Here is a 24,778-nt window from a genome sequence, read left to right as displayed (position 1 = left end):
TGTGGCCTTGGGCAAGTCGCTTCACTGCTCTGTGCCTCAGTTACCTCATCTGTCAAATGAGGGTTGAGACTGTGAACCCCACATAGAACAGGAATTGTATCCAACCTGATTTGCTTGTTTCCACCCCAGTGCTTAGTACCGTGCCTGGGACATAGTAAGTGCTTAACAAATACCACAGTTATTATTAGTAGTAGTAGTACTGCAGCATTTTAGAGCAGTGCTAGACACATAGTAAGCCCATCTTTAATTGTTGTCATCATTTCCACTTCATAGCAACTTTATGGATCAATCCATAAAGCGCTCAGCAAATGTTATTGTCATCATCACTAGCATTTTGTAATGTTTGAACCACTAGACATGAACTCTCCCAAATCTCCCTCTACCTCTCCAACTCCCTTCTATTTATTGCTATTGTTTTAATGAGATGTTCATCCCCTTGATTCTATTTATTGCAATTGTTTTTGTCTGTCTCCCCCGATTAGACTGTGAGCTCATCCATGGGCAGGGTCTGTCTCTATCTGTTGCCGATTTGTACATTCCAAGCGCTTAGTACAGTGCTCTGCACATAGTAAGCACTCAATAAATACCATTGAATGAATAGTCCTACACCCATATCCTCCTTCACCGCTCCCCAGTCATCTCTCAAGAGACTTCCCGCCTCCTTTCTAAATCTATCTCCCCCACCTAAGTCCACTCTTCTTCCCTTCCTGACAACTATCTTCAAACCGCTCAATCTCCATTTGCTCCTTCTGCTCTGCTTTGAAACACAACTGTATGTTTGAAAGTAGCACATTTTCTTATCTCTTGTTTCTTACCAATACAAAGTCAGTTTTCAAACCAAGAGCCAAAGAGGTCACCTGAAAGTATCAAACATGGTTAGCTCAGTAATATCTACCTTAGATGGGGGAAGAAAAATCTGGATTCACCCCATTGCTACCCCTTCCAGATATCATATTGGAAAGCATAAAATTTCTTCAAGGATCAGATGGTTTGACAAAACATTTATTTACAGAAGGACTTTACAAAAATAGTCAATAAAATTATTACAAAATCAATGTACAATATAACTTATACAATTCTCTTCTCAAAAAGAAACTTGGGTTATGAGAAATAAACTACATTTATATGTAAGTCACTCCATTGCATAAATATTGTTTTTTAACACCTTATCTTTGTAACTGTATACGTTCCAGGAACGAGGAACCCGAAACAGTACCTGTTATTTTTATGATTCTCTCAGTATAAAATTCATCACTGGTCATGCAACAGACTTCCCAAAAGAAACAGCATCATCCCATTTATCTTTATAATTGTGTACATTCTCTAGAATATTCTCTAAACAAGGAATCAGAAATGGGAAAGCTCACTGTAGACATGTCTGGAAGCAGTGTGCTCTAGTGACTAGAGCATGAACCTGGGAGTCAGAAGGATCTGGGTTCTAATCACAGCTGTTGCTTGCTCCTGTGTGACCTTGGGCATGTCACTTAACTTCTCTGTGCCTCAGTTACCTCATCTGTAAAATGGGGATTAAGACTGTGAGCCCCACGTGGGACAGGGACTGTGTCCAACCTGAATAGCTTGTATCTCCTTCAGTGCTTAGAACAGTCCTTGACACATAGTAAGCGCTTAACAAATACCACTATTATCATTATTGTTATTATCATTGTTATCATCTGAAAGCACCATAGTATAAAATCAGGACCGTGGCCTGATTTTATATCACAGCCTCTATTGCTTCCTGAATCTGCTCATTTGATGTTTTGTAAAAAAAATAAGAGTAACTTAAGAGTGTTCTACACCACAGCCCTCTTAACCTCATTTCATGGAGGATTTGATTTAGATACTGAAGTCCAAAGACCCTATAATTGGCATATATTTAATGTTTGAATGTGGCATATCATTCTTTGGCTTTACATTCAAACATTAGGAAATGTACTGAGCACCACCGTGAGGCTGAATTTCTGTAATTCCCCACCCAACAACATTGCCTCTGATATTACATGAATCTTCTCCTTGAGTCTGTGACTTTATCTCTTCACGGCTGAGAACTCTATCCCAGATATTAAAGCCAGTGAGTCTTCCGGAAAAGGCTAAGCTTTCATCAAAACCACCACCCATGCAGCAACCATTCTTTTCTTGGCCTATTTGCAGAATTCCCCCCTCTGGAATGATGTGGTCTGTGGCCATTCCTGAGGTGGAAATTACCATTTCCCCATTTACCCATAGTGACATACTCCCTTCCTTTGAACTCCATGTGCCACACAGGTGAGTCCATTTTCCCAGTGACGTCACGTTAGCGGCAGCGATCTTATTCCGGTCACCGTTCACTGTGAGTACCGCAGACCGATTGCTGAGGTAAAGCTGGATTTCATAGGGATTCCTTTTTGTGCCATAGGAGAATAAGATAGTCTTATTTAACACTTCTGTCACTTTGACCCAAGTGCAGGCACTAAAGGAGCGGAGCTTCATCTCTGCCATGGGATGAACACTTCCGAAAATCTTCTTGGAACGCATCGGAAATAAAATAGCCATTTCACAACCTGCAGCAGCAACAGGAGAAAAACCAATTTAGAACAACTTAAATTCATCCAAAATGAATTTGGAAATGAGGAACTTTGCAGTGGATGCAGAAGCAGGGTGACCTAGTGAAAAAGGCACAGGCCTGGGAATCAGAAGACCTGAGCTCTAATCTCAGGCTTACCACTTATCTGGGGCCTTGGGAAAGTCACTTAACTTCTCTGGGCCTCAGTTTCCTCATCAACAATATGGGGATTCAGTAGCTGTTTTCCCTTGCATTTAGACTGCGGACCCAATGTGGGACATGGACTGTGTCAAACCTGATGATTTTATATCTATCCCAGTGCTTAGCAAATACCACTACTATTAATTATATTATAGAATGGAAAGAAGATTCTGTGAGGGAGCCGATTTACTGTGGGATTCAGTAGAGATGCCGCTTGTTGATTTGTGAATGTCAGTGAGTAGAGCAGCCAGGATGAAGGGTGGAAAATCTAAATGAGTGAGATGTTTTATTAATACTTCTTGAGGTGTTTTTATAGGCATGCCCCTCTCTGTGCTATTTTCATATGAAACTATGCTTAAACCATTCGATTACAATTCCTCAAAAAGTTACACATTGGTATTTCAAACTTAAATTGAACTGGGATCTTTTTCAGCGCTTGCTCATTGAAATTGAGTAAAGAATATGAATTAATGCAGGGCCTTTGAAAAGGTTGAGTGCATGTGTCTGTATGTGTGGGGGTGGGTACTTGTGTTTTCTATAGCGTTTAGGACATCTGGACCAAGTTGAGCTCTGTCACAGTACAGGCTTGGGAGTCAGAAGGACCCAGGTTCTAATCCTGGCTCTGCCACTTGTCTGCTGTATAACTCTGCGCAAGTCACTTAACTTCTCTGTGTCTCAGATACCTCACCTGTAAAGTGGGAATTGAGACTGGGAGCCCAAAGTAGTACAGGGACTATATCCAACCCTATAATCTTGTATCTACCCCTGCACTTAGTACAGTGCCTGGCATATAGTAAGTGTTTAACAAATACCATCATTATCATTATTATTACTATTATCAAGTGCTGCTTAAGCAAGCTAAAATAGCTAAAATATGTCCTAATTCTTTGTTTTGGAAAATGAGACAATTCCACCGCCTAGGCTGGGCTGCTACATTATTACAGTCTGGCTGTTTAGAACTTCAAATCAGTGCTTTTCATTGGCTTTTTGGGAGAGGGGTTTGAGGTTATTATTCTTCTTTCATGAAGCGATATTTAACTAATAGATTTTTTGGCTCAATCACAGGGTAGGCCGAATTTAAACCAGTTTCCTAGAAGATTTATAACAGTGTGATTAGGAATTCTCTAGAGAACCAGACGGGCAATCTGCCAAGACATATGAGGAATCAAAGCCAGCTGTTAAAACTTCTTGAAAACTTAAAATATATTTTATACTTATGGTCAGTACTATAAATCATGACACTTTGATGTCATATTTATAGATTATTGAATCGCTTCTCCATGGTCTCCAGTGTTCATACATCAATCAATCAATGGTATTTATTGAGGGCGTATTGTATGCAGAGCATCGGTAAGCCCTTGGGAGGGTTAAACTCAATAGAGTTGGCATACATGATTCCTGCCACAAGGTACTTACAGTCTAGAGGGGAAGATACGATTTGTAAAATGGCAAATACAATTAGCAGATTGATCTATGAAAAATTTTCCCCAGTTCTAAGAAGTCTCAAAATTATTTACAATTCATTTTATAGCCCATTTGGTCTGACAGGTCAGAATTTTGCTTCTAGTGGTTGCCCACATCTACAAAGGAAGAGAATACCTCCCACAGTGTTCAACCAACACTACTTCCTTAGGGTCGTAGCGTGGAACGTAGCAGGAAGGACAACAGGGAATGGGGTAATATTTACTCCTAACCTCTGGAAGATATCAGATTTCACCCAAAGTCTGAGATTTGAGAGCTGACTGTTGATATTATCAGTCAGAAAAACCAGAAAGAGAAGCAGTCATTTTGAAAGAAAAGTCCCAAGAAATTACGTCTTGCTAGGAAATAATTGTGAACTTGAAATTGAAATTTAGAATGATTCCTGAGCCTGAAATTATAAATGAAGAATAGGAATCAGCATCAAGGAGCAAGGAAATCTCTAAGTAGGTCAACAGAAATTTAAATCCTGATTCCATTTAATTCCCAATCAGGATTAGCGAAGGATGCATGAAACTGGAGCTGTTTTGATTTACTCTGCGTGGAATCATCTGTCAGCTTGTTGCCTATCTTACACAGTAATGAGTGCAAATTAAGCTGTCCTAAGTGATTGTGTGGTGCCCCTGCTCTGTGTAAGAAAGCATTAAGATCATGAGCTGTAAAGAGAGGACTTTGATTACACAGACATACCTGCTGGCAGTAAATGCTGAGCTGCCCATCTTTTTGCTGTCTGTAATTCAGCTCGTGTTTGTTGTAGTTCTTGTAACACTGAGTTAAAGATGCTCTCCACACTGGCCCTGTCCTTCCTCTGAACCGTCGTTTCTCGAGCCCCAGCTTCGGCTGTTCTCTGCCGAGCATTCTCAAGTTGACTAAGTCTGTTTGACATATTGTGGCTCACCAAAAGCACCTCTTCCAGCATCTTCCCCAGTTTCAAGTCGGAAGGCACCCTGAGTTCCTGAGCTGCTTCGCCGTTTCCTTTGAGCATTCGGTCTGCCTGTGTTGTGATTTTCTCAATGGCTTTGGTGCATGTGCTGACAGAGTTGGCTAGAAGCTGAGTCACCACATCTCGCAAACTCTGCAGTTCCACCTTAAGGATTTCATCCGTGGTCTGAAGCAGCATCCTCTCTCTCATCTGTGAATTTTCTAACATGACGAAGAGCTTATCCCATTCTGTGAGTTCTCTTCGGCAGTCACATGAAGGGGCTAGAGGACAAGACACAGATGTTGGTGTTTATTATTAATAATGATGATAATAATAATAATGATATTTGTTGAGCGCTGCCAGACACTGTACTAAGCCCTGGCATGGATACAAGCAAATCAGGTCCCACATGGGCCTCACAGTCTCAACACCCATTTTCCAGATGAAGTAACTGGGGCGCAAAGAAGTGAAGTGACTTGCCCAAGGTCACACAGCAGACAAGTGGTGGAGCTGGGATTTCATCTAAATAAATGGAATGCCAAGCTGTTGGCATGAAGTTTGGTCACATCTGCATCTAACTGTGTTCTGTAAACTGAATAGGAGGTGAACCCGTGTGTAATTTTGACATTTAAGCACTTAGTACAGTGCTTTGCACACAGTAAGTGCTCAGTAAATGATTGAATGAATGAATTTAAGTAGAGCAACGTTCCCATACCCTATCCAAAGCTACATATTAAAAATAAGGTAAAAATGATCTAAGGTGTCAAACACATTTTATTCATAATACTGCATTAATAACTCAAGTTACATTTTAATACATAGTTTTTTTCCTGAAAGATTTCATTGTTGCTAAGTATTTAAAATACGATTACAATTTGTAGCAAATAAATAGAACCTTTAGCGATTAATAGGTGCTTAACATCCTGAATACATCTCTGGTGGCTGAAAAAAGGAGCAGAGTAATAGCTAAAATATACTTACTGTCTTCAGTGGGAAGAATTTCATGTTCGATTTCATTCTCCAGATTCACGTACATGAGATCATAGTCTTCGCTGTTCTGAGCCGTTAAGGTAGAACATAGAAACCCGAGCAGAATAATTTGGAGATGCATTTCTGAGGTTGAAGCTCTTCGGCTATTTGCCCCAGTTCTCAGATGCTTCTCTATGGCAAAGTTTCCTAAGCAACTTGCGGGGAGAGACTGAGGAAGAAGCATTCAAAGCCCTTAATAAATACTCTGAGCGAGCCTGCCCGTGAATGAGTGACTAATGCCGGGCATTGCCCGTAATAAGAGTTCCTCTGATTATTTTGGTAGCGGGGAGGGGGTGGGAGGAGAGGGAGATCGGTGTAAGGGTGAAAGGAGGCTTGAAAGTTGCACAATGTAAAACCCTAAAGGTTTTATTGTAGTTGGATTAGGAGGAGGAGGAGGATGGAGGGGGAAGAGAAGGGGAAAACTCTAACTGTTCTGACTCACTACAACTTTCCCTTGGAGATTAGATGCTGTGACGTGAATCAGTAGCCCTGATGGATGAAGTCTGCTTGAGGTATATAGGGAAAGGAATAAATCACTGCTTTCATGGCAGCAAAAGCAAGACCATCATTTCATCATTTCATGTGCTTTTTGAACGTTTTACAGCCCTTTTAGTGTGGAAAGCTTTCTCCCAAGTCACTTTTTGCAAGTCGATTTTTACACCTATGAGCTGTCAGAGGTCACAGAATGGTTCTAAAGTAAAACAACAAAGGGGAAATTCCTCTAGATTGGAATGCTTAATCTAATCTTCACAACCTGGTTTCCATTTCAGCTGTAGTTTAATCATATGACCACATTCACATTTGCTTTGCTCTTAACTAAATAGGAGAACTGGAGAAGAATCATATGATTTGAAGGGGAATGTGAAGCAAACTTTATAGACATTTCTTCCTCCATTTCTTGGTAATATGTCTTTGAAAACTGTATTACTTTGGGTAGTAGAATGTCAAAGGTCATATTTCAAGGGTAAATTTAGCTTTGAACTGACTAAATGTAATTTAGAAGCTAAAATTCAATTTTCTGTTACTGGGCTATCTTTAATTCAGTAAGTTTTTTTGTTTTTCTTTATTCCAGTTATAATAATAATGATGATGGTATTTGTTAAGCACATACTGTGTGCCAAGCACTGTTCTAAGTTATAAGGTTCAGGTTTTTGTGCTCTAGGACATGAATTTTTCAGACACTCACCAGGGTGATTCCATAACTTAGCTCTTTGTCCCTGCTCTCTTCCTCCTACTAGCCTACCATTATGACTTTTAGAGATCTCGTATTGCTTGCTTTGTGCTTTGTCTTTTGAAAAGAGAAGCAGTGTGGTTTAGTGGACAGAGAAAAGGTCTTGGAGTCAGAAAACCTGAGTTCTAACCGCGGCTCGGCCAAATGCTTGCTGTGTGACTTTACAAAAGTTACTTAACTTCTCTGTGCTTCGGTTTCTTCATCTGTAAAATGAGGATTCAGTATCTGCTCTCCTTTCCCCTTAGACCGTGAGCCCCATGTGGGACAGGGACTGTGTCTGACCTCATTATCTTGAATGGTGCTTTGTACATAGTAAGTGCTTAAAAATACCTCAATTATTCTTATTCTTATGACTAGTTATAATGGAACAGTGCTTGGCACATAGTCAGCGATTAAGCATCATCATTATTAATAGAAGCAGTGTGGCTCAGTGGAAAGAGTCTGAGCTTAAAGGTCAAAGGTCATGGGTTTGAATCCTGGCTCCGCCACTTGTCAGCTGTATGACTTTGGGCAAGTCACTTAACTTCTCTGTGCCTCAGTTCCCTCATCTGTAAAATGGGGATGAAGACTATGAGCCTCATGTGGGACAACCTGATTACCCTACAGAACAGTGCTCAGCACCTAGTAAGCGCTTAACCAATGCGAACATTATTATTATTAGTAGTAGTAATAGTAGAAGTAATAGTAGTTTTACTAGATGTAGAGGTGGTGGAAGTTGTAATAAAGGGAGAAAAGGAGAGCTCACTTAGGCTTTTCCAGAAGCAGCTTGGCTAGAGCATGGGCTTGGGAGTCAGAAGAACCTGGGTTCTCATCCCACTCTGCCTCTTGTCTGCTAGGGAACCTGAGGCAAATCACTTCACTTCTCTGTGCCTCAGTTACCTCATCTGTAAAATGGGGATTAAGACCGTGAGCCCCATATGGGACATGGACTGTGTTCAACCTGATTGATTTGTATCTACCCCACCACTTAGTACAGTCCCTAGTACATAGCAAGAATTTAATAATTACCATTTAAAAAAAGATGAGATAATGAGAGCAATGCAAGATGTCAGCCAAGTGGCCAAGGTTTGGAAATGCCAGAGGCTGCTGTACGGATGGTGAGTGTTTGTCACGTTTCCAGAAAATAGTAGTGGAAGTCTTTGTTAATCTCAGAGTACTTAAACATCAAGCCAGTCATATATGATAGACTGATAGCAGTACAAGTTTAAGGAGGCATGAGAATTTAAGGAGTGGTGAAGATCAGATTGGCTTTATGAAAGAAGCATCTTAAAATGACACCATTTAGAATAGGGTGAGAGATATATTTGATGGCGAGGAAGCAGAAAGTTACTAAAAACACCCTGGACCACGTCAAATGTGATTGGTGGTTCACCACTGTTCACCATCAGTAGCTGACTTCTCTTGAGTACTTTCTGTTCTGCCAGAATGTATTATTTTGATGATGTGCTTTGACTTCTGACAACACAAACAAGACTGGAATGTGCCATGGTGTTGGAAGAAACTCCTTTACGCATGGGGTAGCGTGTGGCATTGGACCAGGGAATACCTCGACACACATTTTGGTGGAGCTAGGCAAGAACACATTTTAGAGAACTAGGCGTACTTACCATGAGCGGAGCACTGCATTAATAATAATAATAATGATGGCATCTTTTATGCGCTTACTATGGGGAAAGCACTGTTCCAAGCACTGGAGAGGATACAAGGTGATCATGTAATCATGCCCAGAAACGATCTGGGCATGTCACTCCCCTTCTTAAACAACTCCAGTGGCTGCCTATCAACCTCCGCTCCAAACAAAAACTCCTCACTCTAGGCTTCAAGGCTCTACATCACCTTGCCCCTTCCTACTTCTCCTCCCTTCTCTCTTTCTACCGCCCACCCCGCACGCTCCGCTCCTCTGCCGCCCACCTCCTCACCGACCCTCGGTCTCGCCCATCCCGCCGTCGACCCCTGGGCCACGTCCTCCCGCGGTCCCGGAACACCCTCCCTCCTCACCTCCACCAAACTGATTCTCTTCCCCTCTTCAAAACCCTACTTAAAGCTCACCTCCTCCAAGAGGCCTTCCCAGACTGAGCTCCTCTTCCCCCTCTACTCCCTCTACCACCCCCCCTTCACCTCTCCGCAGCTAAACCCTCTTTTCCCCCTTTCCCTCTGCTCCTCCCCCTCTCCCTTCCCCTCCCCTCAGCACTGTACTCGTCCGCTCAACTGTATATATTTCCATTACCCTATTTATTTTGTTAATGAAATGTACATCGCCTTGATTCTATTTAGTTGCCATTGTTTTTATGAGATGTTCTTCCCCTCGACTCTATTTATTGCCATTGTTCTTGTCTGTCCGTCTCCCCCGATTAGACTGTAAGCCCGTCAAAGGGCAGGGACTGTCTCTATCTGTTGCCGACTTGTTCATTCCAAGCGCTTAGTACAGTGCTCTGCGCATAGTAAGTGCTCAATAAATACTATTGAATGTTGTCCTGCGTGGGGCTCACAGTATTAATCCCCATTTTACAGATGAGGTAACTGAAGCACAGAGAAGTTTAGTGACTTGCCCAAAGTCACACAGCTGACAAGCGGCTGAGTTGGGATTTGAACCCATGACGTCTGACTCCCAAGCCCATGCTTCTTCCATTGAGCCATGCTGAGGCACAGAGGAATTCTAGGGGAGACACAAAATGGTACAAAAATATGTTTCCGATGTCAAGGGGCTTTTTATGTTAAAAAATTGTGTCGTGGTGGCTGTACCGTATCATGTCTAAACTGTTTGGTACAACTCTCTGTACTAGGTCTTGAGGGGATCTGTCTCCCTCAGCCTAATGGATAGAGACAGCCTTGCAAGATGAAAGACATTGTATAAATGAATTTACGGATATGTATATAAATATTGTAGTGGTCCGGGTGGGTGGTTTGAAAAGGATAGTTGGCTATGGCAGCGGGGAGGGGAGATGGAGGCGGGGTTAGTCCAGGAAGGCTTTGTGCTGGATGAATTTTGAGCGTGGCTAGAAAAGAGGGTCCCCTCTCAGGGTCGCACCTGGAGAATTTCCAGTACTCTACCAGTCTCGACTACGGGAGGGAGAGTCAAGCAGAGCCCTGTCCATTCCATTCCTAGCTTGGGCAGTGGCTAGCGAGTGGAAGGCCATCTGCTACAAGTCAAAACTCACCCGTGCTGGGCAGTGGCGGCATGGGATAGATGCGAGGACGGAGACTCGTTTACTGCGCGGAAGGAGGCAATGGTAAACCACTTCCTGATTTTTACCAAGAAAACTCTATGGATCCACTACCAGGACGATTGCTGATGGAGGTGGGGTGTTCTTGGGAGAGATGTGTCCATAGTGTTTGTATGGATCGGAGACGACTAGATGGCATAAAACAAGACAAGGAAAGAGGCAGAGGATGGGGCTTGTCAAGTTGGATTGGGAGGCTATCAGTGAGAGGGATTAAGTGAGGGATTTGAGCAGAGAGTCAAATGGTGGCGTAAGCAAAGAAATGACCTTCACTCTTGGTGAGCAAGAGTGCAGTGAGAGAAAGTCAGTAAGCTATGCGAGGACTAAGGAATGGAGAGCTTTGAGCCCAATTGTTCAGAGCTCTAATTGGGCTCAGGTAAGTGGGGAAGTCATTGTAGGCCTTAGAACAGGGGAGTGATGTGAGCTAACGATCGCCTCAGTGTAGGATGGACTAGAAAGGGGAAACACTGGAGTTGAAGTAACTAACAAGATTGTTGAAGATTGTTTGCTGGTGACTCCTCTCTCTCATTCAATCCATATATTCAATCCGTCACTACAGCCTATAGATTCCATTGCTAAAATTCATCCTTTCCTCTCCATCCAAACTGTTACCACATAATCCAGTCAGTCACCTATCCTACCCTGCCTGGAGTACTGGATCAGCCTCCTTACTGACCTCCCTGCCTCCCATCTCTCCGCACTCCAATCCATACTTCACTCTGCCACCTGTATCATCCATCTTCCCATTGTTGGGCAGGGGCCGTCTCTATCTGTTTCCAAATTGTACATTCCAAGTGCTTAGTACAGTGCTCTGCACGTAGTAAGTGCTCAATAAATACGATTGAATGTATGAATGAATCATATGGTACTCTCCCAAGTTCTTAGTACAGTGCTCTGCACACAGTAAGCACTTAATAAATATGATTAAATGAATGAATGAAGGAATGACAGTAGACAGAAAGGGCAAGGAGTGGATCTGAGCAGCATAACCTGCCTCAGACCAGCCCCACTGATTCAGAACACTCTTCTGGATCCTCTTCCTACACCAGACCTGAGTTCTGGGCAATTCCAGATCATTTTCAGCAATTTTCACACCCCCTACAGCACCTAGTACTGGAGTAGGATTTCCCAAATTCCAGATCTTCCAATATAACCTCCAGAAGACTTCCTCTCATTTATAATGCCTTTTAGTGTCTGATTCCCTGCTAGACTGTGAGCTCCTTGAAGGTAGGGATCACATCCAATTTTCCAGTTGTATCTGTTAGAGAAGCAGTATGGACTAATAGATAGAGTCCAGACCTGGCAGTCAGAAGGACTTGGCCTCTAATCCCAGCTCTGTCATTTGTCTGCTGTGTGACTTGGACAAGTCACTTCACTTCTCTGTGCCTCAGTTCCCTCATCTGTCAAATGGAGATTAAGAGTGCTAGCCAATTTGCTTGTATTACCCCCCCACACACCCACATACAAGTATTACAGTGCCTAGCACACAGTAAGGGCTTAACAAATACAATTATTATTACTATTACTCTCTCCCATGTACTTAGTACAGTCTTCTGCCCACAGTATAGTGTTCAATAAATATTATTGACTGAGTGCTTGGGGTTATGCCAAAACCATTATTTTTCTTTAGTGAATTCCTTTATATGGATTATCAGTCCAGAAGTCTTAGAAGCGCCGTGACCTAGTGGAAAGAGCACAGGCTTTGGAGTCAGAGGACCTGAGCTCTAGTCTGCCCAATCTGTCATGTGCCTGAGGTACGACCTTGAGCAAATCCTTTAACTTCTTTGTACTTCAGTTCCCTCATCTGTAAAATGGGATTTCAGTACCTGTTTTCCCTCCTATTTAGACTGTGAGCCTCATGTGAGGCCTGATTATGTTGTATCTACCTCAGTACTTAGTACAGTGCTTGGCACATACTAAGCACAAATCCTGTTTCTGTTATTAGAACTGAGGCTTATCCTCCATTCCCTATAGAAGAGTCCATCCATCTGTATTCCAATTTTTAATTCTGAAATTTATCAGCTTTCTTTACTCACGTGTTGAGATGTTTCGCTTATACGTTCCATCAGTTGCTTGAGTATGTGTACGTGTTTACGTTTAAAAGCTGCTCATTTTGTTCCTCATTATTTTCCTTGTGTCTGAAGTTTTATACCCTCAGTGAAAACCCATTCATCTTAGCTATCATCAAATAACTATCTTCTGTATTTGAAAAGCACATGTTTAAAAGGCAATAAAAGCAAAAATTCTGTGGGGAAGTGAGTGACACTTTCAAGAACTTGAGGGAATTTGAGAGGACTCATCCCACAGTATGATAAGCCTGTGTTTCCCATATGTTTCCCATATGTTTTTCCTTCAACTAGTCCCTGCAATTTTTCTCAGTGTTTGTGTTTTCAAATGAAATCGAGTGTATCTTTGAAACAAACCCCACTATGGCAAGGACACCGTGTCTACTTCGAGTTTAAAGTAGTATGATTTTGCATGTAAATTTCCCTTCCTACTTTAAAACCTTTTATTGAACGAAGCACGTTTCTTGTTTTCTGAAAAGAACATAGATAACGTTCTGCTGCCCACTTTTAAATGAATTAATTCAACTTCAGGTTCATTATAACTTAGTTTCCTATGAAATACCATTCAGCTTTCATTCTCATTAGATACCCTTTCCCGCACTGTTTGCTTCTTGAGAGAGAAGTTCATAATTAACAACAGATTTTTCTCTCACTTTCATATTGCTTCACTCGTGAAATTCATCGTGAGGTAATAGTTCTTGTCACAAAATGCTTTACTTTTTTTCAGTACATTTTTTTCTAATGATACCTCAGGGACGTTTCAGAAATTATCAACGGTCAGTTTTGCATAAAACAAATGGCTGGTAAAGCGGCCACGCTATAAGGGAATGAGGATATTTGTCATTGATTGTTGCTTTCATTTCTCTTAGGCTGATAGTGCCCTGGAATTCAAATTCTTGGATTGGCTTTGCCCCTTTACAGGAAACTCCATTCTGCTCAGAGTGCTGCCATCTGTGTATGATAAAGAACCACTGCCAATTAACAGGCACCTTACGGAGCTGTTAGCACTAATGTCACAGCTGGAACAGGCAAACCAGCACCATCTCCTAAGACTGCTGCAGGCTGTTACAAAGCAAAAGCAACCTGAGGTAAGAAGTGCATTCGCTACCTTACTTTATATATGCACAGAGGTGGATAAGAAGGCCAAGTGTCACCCAGAAATGCCTGGGAATACAACATGCACGCTGGGATGAATTTCTCACCTCAAAACCTGAGCTTGACCCACTGAGAGCTTTCTTAATTTAAGGTATGCTCACCCCCTGCAGGACCCAAATTAGCTCACAGAAAGTGGGGTGGTAATTGGCAGGAATCAGGGTTGGCAAAGGAGAAATAGGATGGGGAATGTGCTCCATAATTCTGCCGTTCCATCTCCCTGATAGAGCAACAGAGACAGTGTGGTGACAAATGTGAGTGGTTTAACAACTGAGGAGAGCAGTGAAGAATATAGATACAAGAGGTCCAGGCTACATGTTCAATAATATTTATTGAGCGCTTACTATGAGCAGAGCACTGTACTAAAGTGCTTGGAATGTACAAATCGGTAACAGAGACAGTCCCTGCCCTTTGATGGGCTTACAGTCTAATAGAGGGAGACAGACAGACAAGAACAATAGCAATAAATAGAATCAAGGGGATGAACATCTCATTAACAAAATAAATAGGGTAATGAAAGTATATACAGTTGAGTGGACAAGTACAGTGCTGAGGGGAGAGGAAGGGAACGGGGAGGAGCAGAGGGAAAAGGGGGAAAAGAGGGCTTAGCTGAGGAGAGGTGAAGGGGGGGAAGGGGGGAGCAGAAGGAGCAGAGGGAAAAGGGGAGCTCAGTCTGGGAAGGCCTCTTGGAGGAGGTGAGCTTTAAGTAGGGTTTTGAAGAGGGGAAGGGAATTAGTTTGGCGGAGGTGAGGAGGGAGGGCGTTCCAGGACAGCGGGAGGACATGGCCCAGGGGTCGACGGCAGGATAGGCGAGAACGGGGGACGGTGAGGAGGTGGGCGGCAGAGGAGCAGAGGGGGCAGTAGAAAGAGAAAAGGGAGGAGAGGTAGGAGGGGGCAAGGTGATGGAGACCCTTGAAGCCTAATGTGAGACGTTTTTGTTTCTTGCGGAGGTTGATAGGCAGCCACTGGAGGTTTTTAAGAAGGGGAGTGACATGCCCAGAGCGTTTCTGTAGGAAGATGAGCTGGGCAGCAGAGTGAAGAATAGACTGGAGCAGGAAGAGAGAGGAGGAAGGGAGATCAGAGAGAAGGCTGACACAGTAATCTAGCGGGGATATTATGAGAGCCTGTAGCAGTAAGATAACCGTTTGGGTGGAGAGGAAAGGGCGGATCTTGGCGATATTATAAAGGTGAGACGGCAGGTCTTGCCGACGGATTGGATGTGTGGGGTGAACGAGAGAGCCCATGTGCTCCATCATGAGTGTGTCCAAGCTTATTGACATGTATCTACTCCACTGTTCAGAACAGTGCTTGGTACATAGGAAGGACTTAAAAAATACCATAATAATGTTTGTTATAATTATGGTTACGATGATTGCTCTCTCCTTTTCATTGAAAGCATATCTCCTCCAAGAGGCTTTCCCTGATTAAGCCCTCCTTTCCTCTTCTCCCACTCCCTTCTGCCTTGCTCTGAATTGTTCCCTTTATTCATCCTCCCTCCAAGCCCCACAGCACTTATGTACATATTTGTAATTTATTCATCTATATTAATATCTGTCTCCCTCTCTAGACTGTAAGCTCATTGTGAGCAAGGAATGTGTCTGCCTATTGTTATTATACTCTCCCCAGTGCTTAGAACAGCACACTGTACACAGTAAGCACTCAGTAAATATGATTTGCTGACGAAGAGGGCCCCATAAATAGAAAAAAATAATGAATTTGTTTTCTTTATGACAGATTTCCCCAACATACCAGTAAAATGTAGGATCAACTTTTTGTTTTCCCCTAGACACTATAAGTTCCATCTTGTTCTTTCAGTTAGAATAATAAACTGTCTTCTAGTGTTATGGGTTATGGACTTCCTAAGCTAGCAGCACTGGGCAAAGTCTTATCCAGATGTTGAGAACTGTAGGATGAGATCTACTCACTCAGAGATATGGGTATCTGTTAATTTTAGTCATATAATAGTTGCTGCACTCTAGATTCCAATGAGATGCTGCTGAAAAAACTGCATCGCTTTCTTCGCTCTTGATTCTCACAACTCTAACCTGTTGTTCACCCCTTTCCCCTCTTCAGAATGCTCTTCTCCATTATCTTCACCAACCCTCTCCTACCTATTCTGCCAAAGCCCCACCAAAATCCTATTCTACAGAAGCTATTCCCTGTTGAATCCATTCATCTTCCCCCTCTAGATTGGAAGCTCTCTGTGAGCAGGGAACATGCCTACCAACTCTGTTGTATTCATTCATTCAATCAATCATATTTATTGAGTGCTTACTGTGTGCAGATCACTGAACTAAGTGCTTGGATTGTACAATTTGGCAACATAAATTCAGTCATTCAGTCTTATTTATTGAGCACTTACTACGTGCAAAGCACTGTACTAAGCACTTGGCATGCACAATTTGGCAACAGAGACAATCCCTGCCCAACCATGGGCTCAGAGTCTAAAAGGGGGAGACAGACAGCAAAATAAAATAAGTAGTCAAGCACCAATACCATCAAAATAGATAAATGGAATCATAGATATAAACAAATCATTAATAAAATAGTCAAATAATTTATACAAATATACACAACTGTTAGGGAGGGAAAGGGGACAGAGCAGAGGGAGGGAGTAGGGGGAATGGGGAGGGGAGGAGCAGAGGGAAAGGGAGGGCTCAGTCTGGGAAGGCCTCCTGGAGGAGGTGAGCTCTCAGTAGGGCTTTGAAGAGGGGAAGAGAGTTAGCTTGGCAGATGCGAAGAGGGAGGGCAATCCAGGTCAGTGGTAGGACATGGGCCAGGGGTCGATTGCAGGACAGGTGAGAACAAGGCATGGTGAGGAGGTTAGCAGCAGAGGAGCGGAGTGTATAGGATGGGCTGTAGATGGAGAGAAGGGAGGTGAGGTAGGAGGGAGCAAGGCGATGGAGAGGTTTGAAGCCAAGAATGAGGAGTTTTTGCTTCATGCGAAGGTTGATAGGCAACCACTGGAAGTTTTTGAGGAGGGGAGTGACATGCCCAGAGCATTTCTGTAGAAAGATAATCTGGGCAGCAGAGTGAAGTATAGACTGAAGTGGGGAGAGACAGGAGGATGGGTGATCGGAGAGGAGGCTGAGGCAATAATACAGTCGGGGTATTATGAGAGATTGTACCAGCAAGGTAGCAGTGTGGATGGAGAGGAAAGGGTGGATCTTGGGGATGTTGTGAAGGTGAGACTGGCATTACCCTATTTATTCATTACCCTATTTATTTTGTTAATGAAATGTACATCGCCTTGATTCTATTTAGTTGCCATTGTTTTTACGAGATGTTCTTCCCCTTGACTCTATTTATTGCCATTGTTCTTGTCTGTCTGTCTCCCCCGATTAGACTGTAAGCCCGTCAAAGGGCAGGGACTGTCTCTATCTGTTGCCGACTTGTTCATTCCAAGCGCTTAGTACAGTGCTCTGCACATAGTAAGCGCTCAATAAATACTATTGAATGAATGAATGAAAGGTTTTGGTGACGGATTGGATCTGTGGGATGAATGAGAGAGCAGAGTCAGGGATGACACCGATGTTGCGGGCTTGTGAGACAGGAAGGATGGTAGAGCTGTCCACAGTGATGGGAAAGTCAGGGAGAGGACAGGGTTTGGCAGGGAAGAGAAGGAGCTCAGTCTTGGACATGTTGAGTTTTAGGTGGTGGGTGGACATCCAAGTGGAAATGTCCTGAAGGCAGAAGGAGATAGTAGCCTGGAGGGAGGGAGAGAGAACAGGGGAGGAGATGTAGATTTGGGTGTCATCTGCCTATAGATAATAGTTGATGCTGTGGGAGCGAATGAGTTCATCAAGGGAGTGAGTATAGGTGGAGAACAGAAGGGGACCAAGAACTGATCCTTGAGGAACCCCTACAGTTAGGGGATGGGAGGGGGAGGAGGAGCCCTCAAAGGAGACCGGGAATGAATGGCCAGAGAAATAAGAGGAGAACCAGGAGAGGACGGAGTCCGTGAAGCCAAGGTTAAATAATGTGTTGAGGAAAGGGGATGGTCGACAGTGTCAAAGGAAGCTGAGAGATCGAGGAGGATTAGGAGATAGTAGGAGAGCTGTACTCTCCTAAGCACTTAGAATGGTGCTCTGCACACAGAAACTCACCACTGGCTTTAAAGCACTTATTCCCCTTGCCCCCTCCTACCTCTCCTCACTATTCTCCTACTATAACCTAGCTTGCACACTTTGTTCCTCTAATACTCACCTTATCACATGGGCCTGGGAGTCAGAAGGTCATGGGTTCTAATCCCAGCTCTGCCACTTGTCTGTGTGACCTTGGGAAAGTCATTTTGGAACTTCCAACATGACTGCACAAAATAACCTGAACAAGATGGGGTCCACTATGAATCCCCGCTTTATTCCACTGGTGATTGGGAATGGACCAGACAAGGTACTCCCAGCTCTGACAGCTGAGCTGTCATGAGCTACTCCATCGCTTAGTACAGTGTTCCGCACACAGTAAGCACTCAGAAAATATGAATGAATGAATGAATGGTCATAGAACCTTGATGATCTTTTCCAGGCAGATACATTTGCTAAGTAATTTCAAGCAACATGGCCTAGTGGAAAAGCACGAACCTGGGAGTCAGAAGGACTTGGGGGTCTAATCTTGACCCCTCCACTTGTCTGCTGTGTGACCTTGAGCAAGTCACTTAACTTCTCTGTGCCTCAGTTACCTCAGCTATAAAATAGGGATTAAGACTGTGAGCCCTATGTGGGACAGGGACTGTGTCCAACCCAAAGTGCTTAATAAATGCCATTATCATTATTTTCCTATGGTATCAAATGCATTAGTAAGCTCTATAGTGGCTGTAAAGAAGTCTCAGTGCATTCAGTTGAAGGTGTTCTTTAGTAGCTGATCCAAGAGTTCTCTGGCTAAGATCTTGCCATCAATAGCGGGAAATGAGACACCTCGATAATTGCTGCATTCTGGTCTTTCACCTTTCTCCTTTGAAATGTTCAATACAGTGCTCTGTGCATAGTTAGCGCTCACTAAATACCCTAGACTTATTGATTGGTTGGTGGCATTTTTGACATCCTGTGGCACTGCCTCAATGGTCCAAATTTTAGCAAGAGTTTGGGCATGTACTTAGGCAGGGTATCTCCTCCATGTTTGGAGATCTCAGCGGGCAGGGCAGCAGGTCTGGATGCTCTTCCATTTTTCATGGGCCTCACAGTTCAGATTCATAAAAGAATGATCTTTTCCTTATATGTGATGATCTTTCTCCGACTTTTCTTAAAGGAACATGTCTTCCCTACGACATATTCTTGTTCATGGCCCTGTTCTGAAAGGTATCTGTTAGGTCCCAGTCAATACATTCCATTCTTTTAATGCACATTTCATTGCCAGTCCTCAGTTATTCAATAGAAGTCTTTGACTAACAGTGGAAGGAATTGAGCTTATACTAGACTGTAAGTTCCTTGGGGGTGGATCTTATCTATACCAACTCTTCTGTATTCCACTCTCCCAAACACTTAGTGCAGGGCTTTACATAGCAAATTCTTAATAAATACCACTGATTGACTGATTAATTGAAGGATTAAACTCCAGTGAAATTCCTCTGGAGCAAACAGGGCATGGAAGCAAAAAATATCAATTCAGTCTCTGTCATACTTCCCTAAATTTTGTTTGTGTAATTCATGGTAAATGCAGTTGTGTCTATTCTTCAAATGCTGTCGAGTTGTTTCTGACCCATAGTGACTCCATGGACACACTCTCCTCAGAATGTCCCATCTTCTGTAATAAAGTCGTTCTGGTATAAGTATCCGTAGAGTTTTCTTGGTAAAGATTTGGAAGTGGTTTACCACTGCTTTCTTTCATGCAGTTAAAACTTGCATCTCTGCCGTTGTCTTTGATCAATGTTTTGAACACTTGATCATCTGCCTTTGACTCTTTCCCATGCCGCCGCTGCCCAGTATAGGTGAATTGACTTTGACACTTTGTCTTAGACCTTTCCATTATGGGTAGCCCTTTATGGCAAAGGCCTAAACTTCATCAGCGTACGCAAACTCTCCTGCCATGTTAAGGCATCGATTCATTTGAGAGAGTCGTGTCTACAGTCACTGCATAATACAGTATTTTCCTGAGGCCTAACATCTAGATATGCAATATTTAGAGCAGACTTATGGTGAACCAGGGTCCAAGAGAGTGTTAGAGATTAGCAAGGAGGAGTTGTCTCTGCTTCAGGGGTTGATATTCCTTCTTTTCAACCCCATGACTTGTGTAAAGCAGAAAACTATAGTGCCTATCATGTGGCTTCTTAACATACAGAAAACACCACTTCTACCTGTAGTCAAAGTTGGCTACAGCTAACCAAATCTCAAATCTGAAATTTAGTTACAATACCATTTAGTTTATGTTGTGAATTGTAATATACTCCTTGTTTCGGGCATGTCTTCTTGTCTCTTTTCCTGTCCCATGGGTTCTACTATGTCATCGCTTAAGTCCTCTTTCACGCAAATTACGAAACAATGCAATGAGTGCAATGATTTGTGTCTTAGGATCACTAAATTAATCACTGTGCAAGCACTAGAAGCACTTACATAAAGGAGTTTGGTGTTTAAACATGGAGATTAGGAACTTGGTAAAGGAAATTTTATGGATTGCATTTTTAAACTCTAAGTAAATGTTTTGCATTTCTAATAGATTCAGCATTGCTTATAGGTATGTTCACTTAACTGTGGACACCTCACTCTCCTCTGTGTTGCAAAGATAGCTTTCTTTACTTAAATGGTGTAGTGTCATTCCAAAATCAGTGAAATGGTTTTATAGTCATACCCATTCATGTAAAACCAGAAGCACCATTTCCTGATTTAATGCAGTCAAATGCACTATGCGTGGATATACATTTGTGTGTATATTTGTTTCCCTAAATCTTCCTTTTGCATCATAAATATACCTCCGTAGGATTGAAATTTGAAGTTTTGTCACTGGTGGTGAGTGATTGAGGCATTCACATCAAGGAAGAGTCACTGTTGCAGATTTAACATCGTAGAAACCAAATCCTTCATTTTTTGGTCAATTACATTATATCTAGTCAAATGTTTAGCTTGGCTACAAAAGGTAGTTTCCCAACAGTGGACTTATAAAATCAGAAAGGGGCACTTCAATAGTGTATTTTCAGGTATTGATGCTGAAGCTTCTCCAGTCTTCAGAGAGTTTTCTTTCAGAGCAATACAATAAGCAATAAGTAAGCAGCACGGTCTAGTGGATGGTGGATAGAAAGACCTTGGTTCTAATCCCGGCCCCACCACTTATCTGTTATGTAACCTTGGGTAAAACACTGTGCCTCAGTTATCTCATTTGTAAAATGGGGATTAAGGCTGTTAGCCCCATGTGGGACATGGACTGTGATCAACCCTATTACTTTGGATCTACCCCAGTGCTGAGAACAGTGCCTGGCCCATAGTAAGCACTTAACAAATACCTAAAAAACACATCCGGTTCACCTATAATGATTTGAGTCACATTCTTGCAACATTCCAGATGAAGGAAGACTCATGTTGTAGATGTCTATCACCCCATGTAGACAGCCATGCTGTTTCTTCCATCATCATGGGGGCTCTGTTTTCAGGTCTCTGATAACACATCCAATGGTGTTCTAGCCAATAGACATAATAAAATAAAGGATGGTATTTGTTAAGTACTTATTAGATGCCAAGCACTGCCCTAGGCACTTGAATAGGTACACGATAATCAGCTAAGACCCAATTCCTTTTCCACAAAGCCTTCACAGTCTAGGAGAAAGGGAGAACAGGTATGTTATCCCCATTTTATAGATGAAGAAACTGAGGGCCAGAGCGGTTAAATGACTCTACCATAGTAGGCAAGTGGTAGACCCTGGACTAGAAACTGGGGCTGCTGACTCCAGTCTCACGCTCTTTCCACTAGACCATGCACACATAATGAAGACAGAACAAAGTAGACACATATTGTAAACTGTACAAGGGCAAAGTAATGTGTATTAACTGAAAAAAATGTTCAGCTCCTTTAAGTATTCAGTGATGAGGAAATGTTTCATGACCCAGAAAGAGTGAGAGTGAACAATCTTGGGACATTGTAAGATATTTCCAAATCATTTTCCAAATTTATTTTCCCCCAAATTCCCACCATTCTCAGTATTGTTAGTATTTCCCCTTAAATTGAATCCCAGTGGAGAATGAAAAGAAGCATACTGTATTTTTTGGAATATGACATGATTAGTTTGTTACCAGTAACTCTTTAAAATGTGGTTTTTGAAGGAAAGGAACTAGTAACTGAGTTTTCCTTCTGAAGTCTTTTTGAAAACTTCCAATACGAGAAGGACACTTTTTTTCTCCTCAGTAAATAAACCTGAACCTCTAAAGATTTGAATTTAGTTGGAAATTCCAAACTTGTGAAGTTTAAAAGGGTTCTATTCTTAACTAAACACATTTCCTCATCTCTACCAAATTGTTCTATGCCTTTGATCTTCAATTTGCAGCTCTCACTACCTACAAGAGAAATTGTACAGGGACTAATTTTACAAAAATATATCAGGTTCTGTGCAAATGAAAAGGAACAGGTGGTTCCTTGAACGATAGGCTTTATTCAGGGAGCCAAAATGTTGGCTGTCATTGTGTGTGATCATTTTCTCCCTTGTTTTCTTTTTTCCTATTTTGTAGGTCCTTAAGGAGTGTATACCTTTCCTAATTGGGCACTTGAGAGACCCTGCTCATGTTGACGTTATATTAAACATCCTCATAGAAATATCGGGCTATGAGCCAGTAGCCTTGACCAGCTTTCTTCCGATGCTGAAAGAGATTGGCGAGAGCTTTCCAAATCTGATTGGACAGACGGCTAAGATCTATGGAGCGGTGGGGCACATGGATGAGGTAAGTGCTCCGTTTGTTTTTCCACATATGCTGTTCATTTTGGAATACCAAGGGTTTGAGGGTCTAGGAACTCATACATTGTGACTGAGAGTTCTGATTCTCAGTTTTGCTTGGAGGAACAATGGTCTGTCCCACAACTTCAAGGGTTCAGTGACTCTTTTCCTTGATTCCTGAGCACCCAATTGATCCACCCAGGGGAGACCTTAACAAGTATGGAGTTGAGCTCAGAGATCAGATATTGTTACTGTCATTAGGTAAGACCAAATATACACTAGCAAATTTTCTGGATGATTCAGGCCTGAACTATATCATTCAGGCCAGATACTTGAAGCCAAAGCTTATTTTTGGCCTCAATGAACAAGATAATTTGCCAGGGTTGAGGTGATCTGAGTGTGCTGTGCTCAGCTGGTTTACTAAAAGCCTGAACACTTTGTGTAGAGTTTAGGAACCAGTGAAAGGGCACAGGAATGAGTGCTTTTACCTTTTAGAATGAAATAAACAATCTAAGATGTTTTAAAATCTTAGTCCAAATATTTTCCCTGTTCCCTGTAACTGGAACCTTTGAGGGGGACAGCTGGATGCCATGGAAGCCCATGGGATCAAGACACAACCCAGCTGAGGAAACAGCTTCTGAAACCCTTCGATTTTTTTTAAAGTGTGAGTCTCCAACAGAGAGAGGGTACAACTGGATTGGAGTCCTTTTTAAATGGACACAGGCAGATTTTTTTAAACTTACCCTTTCTCCTCATTTTACTCTTAAGCTGAATTTGCATCTTAATATGATCAATTTCACCAGATAGTTTAGTAGGTAGGAGCCATTTGGTGCGTGTCTTTAGAATTTACAGATTTCTAGGATTTACATAGCATATTGTTAAAACTATATCTAGGGACGAATAAATTAATGGAGCCACTGATGAATGGTGCCCAGTGAAAGAGAGTAAACATGCTATAGCTTGCACTGTGGGGACAATTCTCTAGGACCGTCATCATTATAACTGCATTTGTTAAATGCTGTGTGCCAGGAATTAATAATAATAATGTTGGTATTTGTTAAGCACTTACTATGAGCTGAGCACTGTTCTAAGCGCTGGGGTAGATACAGGGTAATCAGGTTAGTCCCACGTGAGGCTCAATGTCTTAATCCCCATTTTACAGATGAGGTAACTGAGGCACAGAGAAGTAAAGTGACTTCCCAAAGTTACACAACTGACAGGTGGCGGAGCCAGGATTAAAACACATGACCCCTGACCCTAATCCTGGGCTCTTTCCACTGAGCCACACTGCTTCTCTGTACTAAGCACTCTTGTACTAAGCAGTTCTCTTGTACTAAGCACCAGAGTAGATACAAGATCATCAGATTGGATACAGTCCCTGTTCCAAGTGGGGCTCTCAGTCTCAATCCCCATTTTACAGATGAGGAAACTGAGGCACAGAGACATTAAGTGACTTGCCCGAGGTCACACAGCAGAGAAGTGGTAGAGCTGGGATTAGGATCCAGGTCTTTCTGTCCCCCAGGCCTACACTCTATCCATTAGGCCACAATCATGTATCTTCTAATAATAATGCTGGTGTTCTAAGTGGCGATGTGATCAATCAATCAAACCATGATATTTATTGAGTGCTTACTGTGTGCAGAGTGCTATACTAGATGCTTGGGACAATACAGTACATCAAATTTAGTAGACACATTCCCTGCCCACAAAGAGCTTACAGTCTAGAGGGGGAGGTAGACATTTATATAAATATATTATGGATATATACATAAATGCTGTGGGGTTGAGGGTGGGATGAATATCAAGTGATCAAAGGGTACAGATCCAAGAGCATAAGGCAGCACAAAAGTGAGAGGGAGTAGGGAAAGATGGTTTAATTGGGGAAGACCTCTTGGAGAAGATGTGATGCCAGGGTTTATTGAAATTCCATAGCCATCATTCATTTTCAAACTTGAAATGGGTACAATTATCCAAGACAAGGGCTTATTTCCATTTCCTTTTCCTTATGCCTGCAAATGACATGTGGAAAAGCTAAGCTCCTGTAAAACCAATTGGAACTCTGTCGGTAAAAATGAATAAAATGTTAA

At 42.3% G+C, this 24,778-nt stretch overlaps 2 protein-coding genes and 1 non-coding gene across 7 annotated transcripts in view; 2 read left to right on the top strand and 1 right to left on the bottom strand.

The window, feature by feature from the left end:
* VEPH1 (ventricular zone expressed PH domain containing 1) overlaps positions 1-24,778 on the top strand; it is a 189,048-nt gene that overhangs the window by 47,827 nt on the left and 116,443 nt on the right. For all 5 annotated transcript variants that reach the window (XM_029075215.1, XM_029075193.1, XM_029075201.2 and 2 more), the window contains exons 5-6: positions 13,613-13,779; positions 22,489-22,698. In XM_029075215.1, the coding sequence (XP_028931048.1) occupies positions 13,613-13,779; positions 22,489-22,698 (377 nt within the window). The remainder of the gene's footprint in view (positions 1-13,612; positions 13,780-22,488; positions 22,699-24,778) is intronic.
* PTX3 (pentraxin 3) lies at positions 1,613-6,458 on the bottom strand. The gene is made up of 3 exons (XM_007657026.3): positions 6,126-6,458; positions 4,913-5,425; positions 1,613-2,540 (listed from the first exon to the last, which is right to left on the bottom strand). The coding sequence occupies exons 1-3, from the start codon at positions 6,355-6,357 to the stop codon at positions 1,924-1,926; spliced, it is 1,362 nt and encodes a 453-aa protein (XP_007655216.2). The 5' UTR covers positions 6,358-6,458; the 3' UTR covers positions 1,613-1,923.
* Positions 10,415-10,552, top strand: LOC114816896. Its single transcript, XR_003764700.1, has one exon. It is a non-coding gene; the product is annotated as a small nucleolar RNA SNORA7 (small nucleolar RNA).

Source organism: Ornithorhynchus anatinus, chromosome 1 (genome assembly GCF_004115215.2).
Source record: "Ornithorhynchus anatinus isolate Pmale09 chromosome 1, mOrnAna1.pri.v4, whole genome shotgun sequence".
Classification (NCBI taxonomy): Eukaryota; Metazoa; Chordata; class Mammalia; order Monotremata; family Ornithorhynchidae; genus Ornithorhynchus; species Ornithorhynchus anatinus.
This window is presented reverse-complemented; position numbering and strand designations above follow the sequence as displayed.

Excerpts from the sequence above, each read along its gene's own strand:
- PTX3 (XM_007657026.3), bottom strand. The coding sequence starts at position 6,357 with ATGCTTCTTCCTCAGTCTCTCCCCGCAAGTTGCTTAGGAAACTTTGCC. Across the intron at positions 5,426-6,125 it reads AATTCTTCCCACTGAAGACA|CCCCTTCATGTGACTGCCGA; the intron begins GTAAGTATATTT and ends CTTGTCCTCTAG. Across the intron at positions 2,541-4,912 it reads TCAGCATTTACTGCCAGCAG|GTTGTGAAATGGCTATTTTA; the intron begins GTATGTCTGTGT and ends TTGCTGCTGCAG.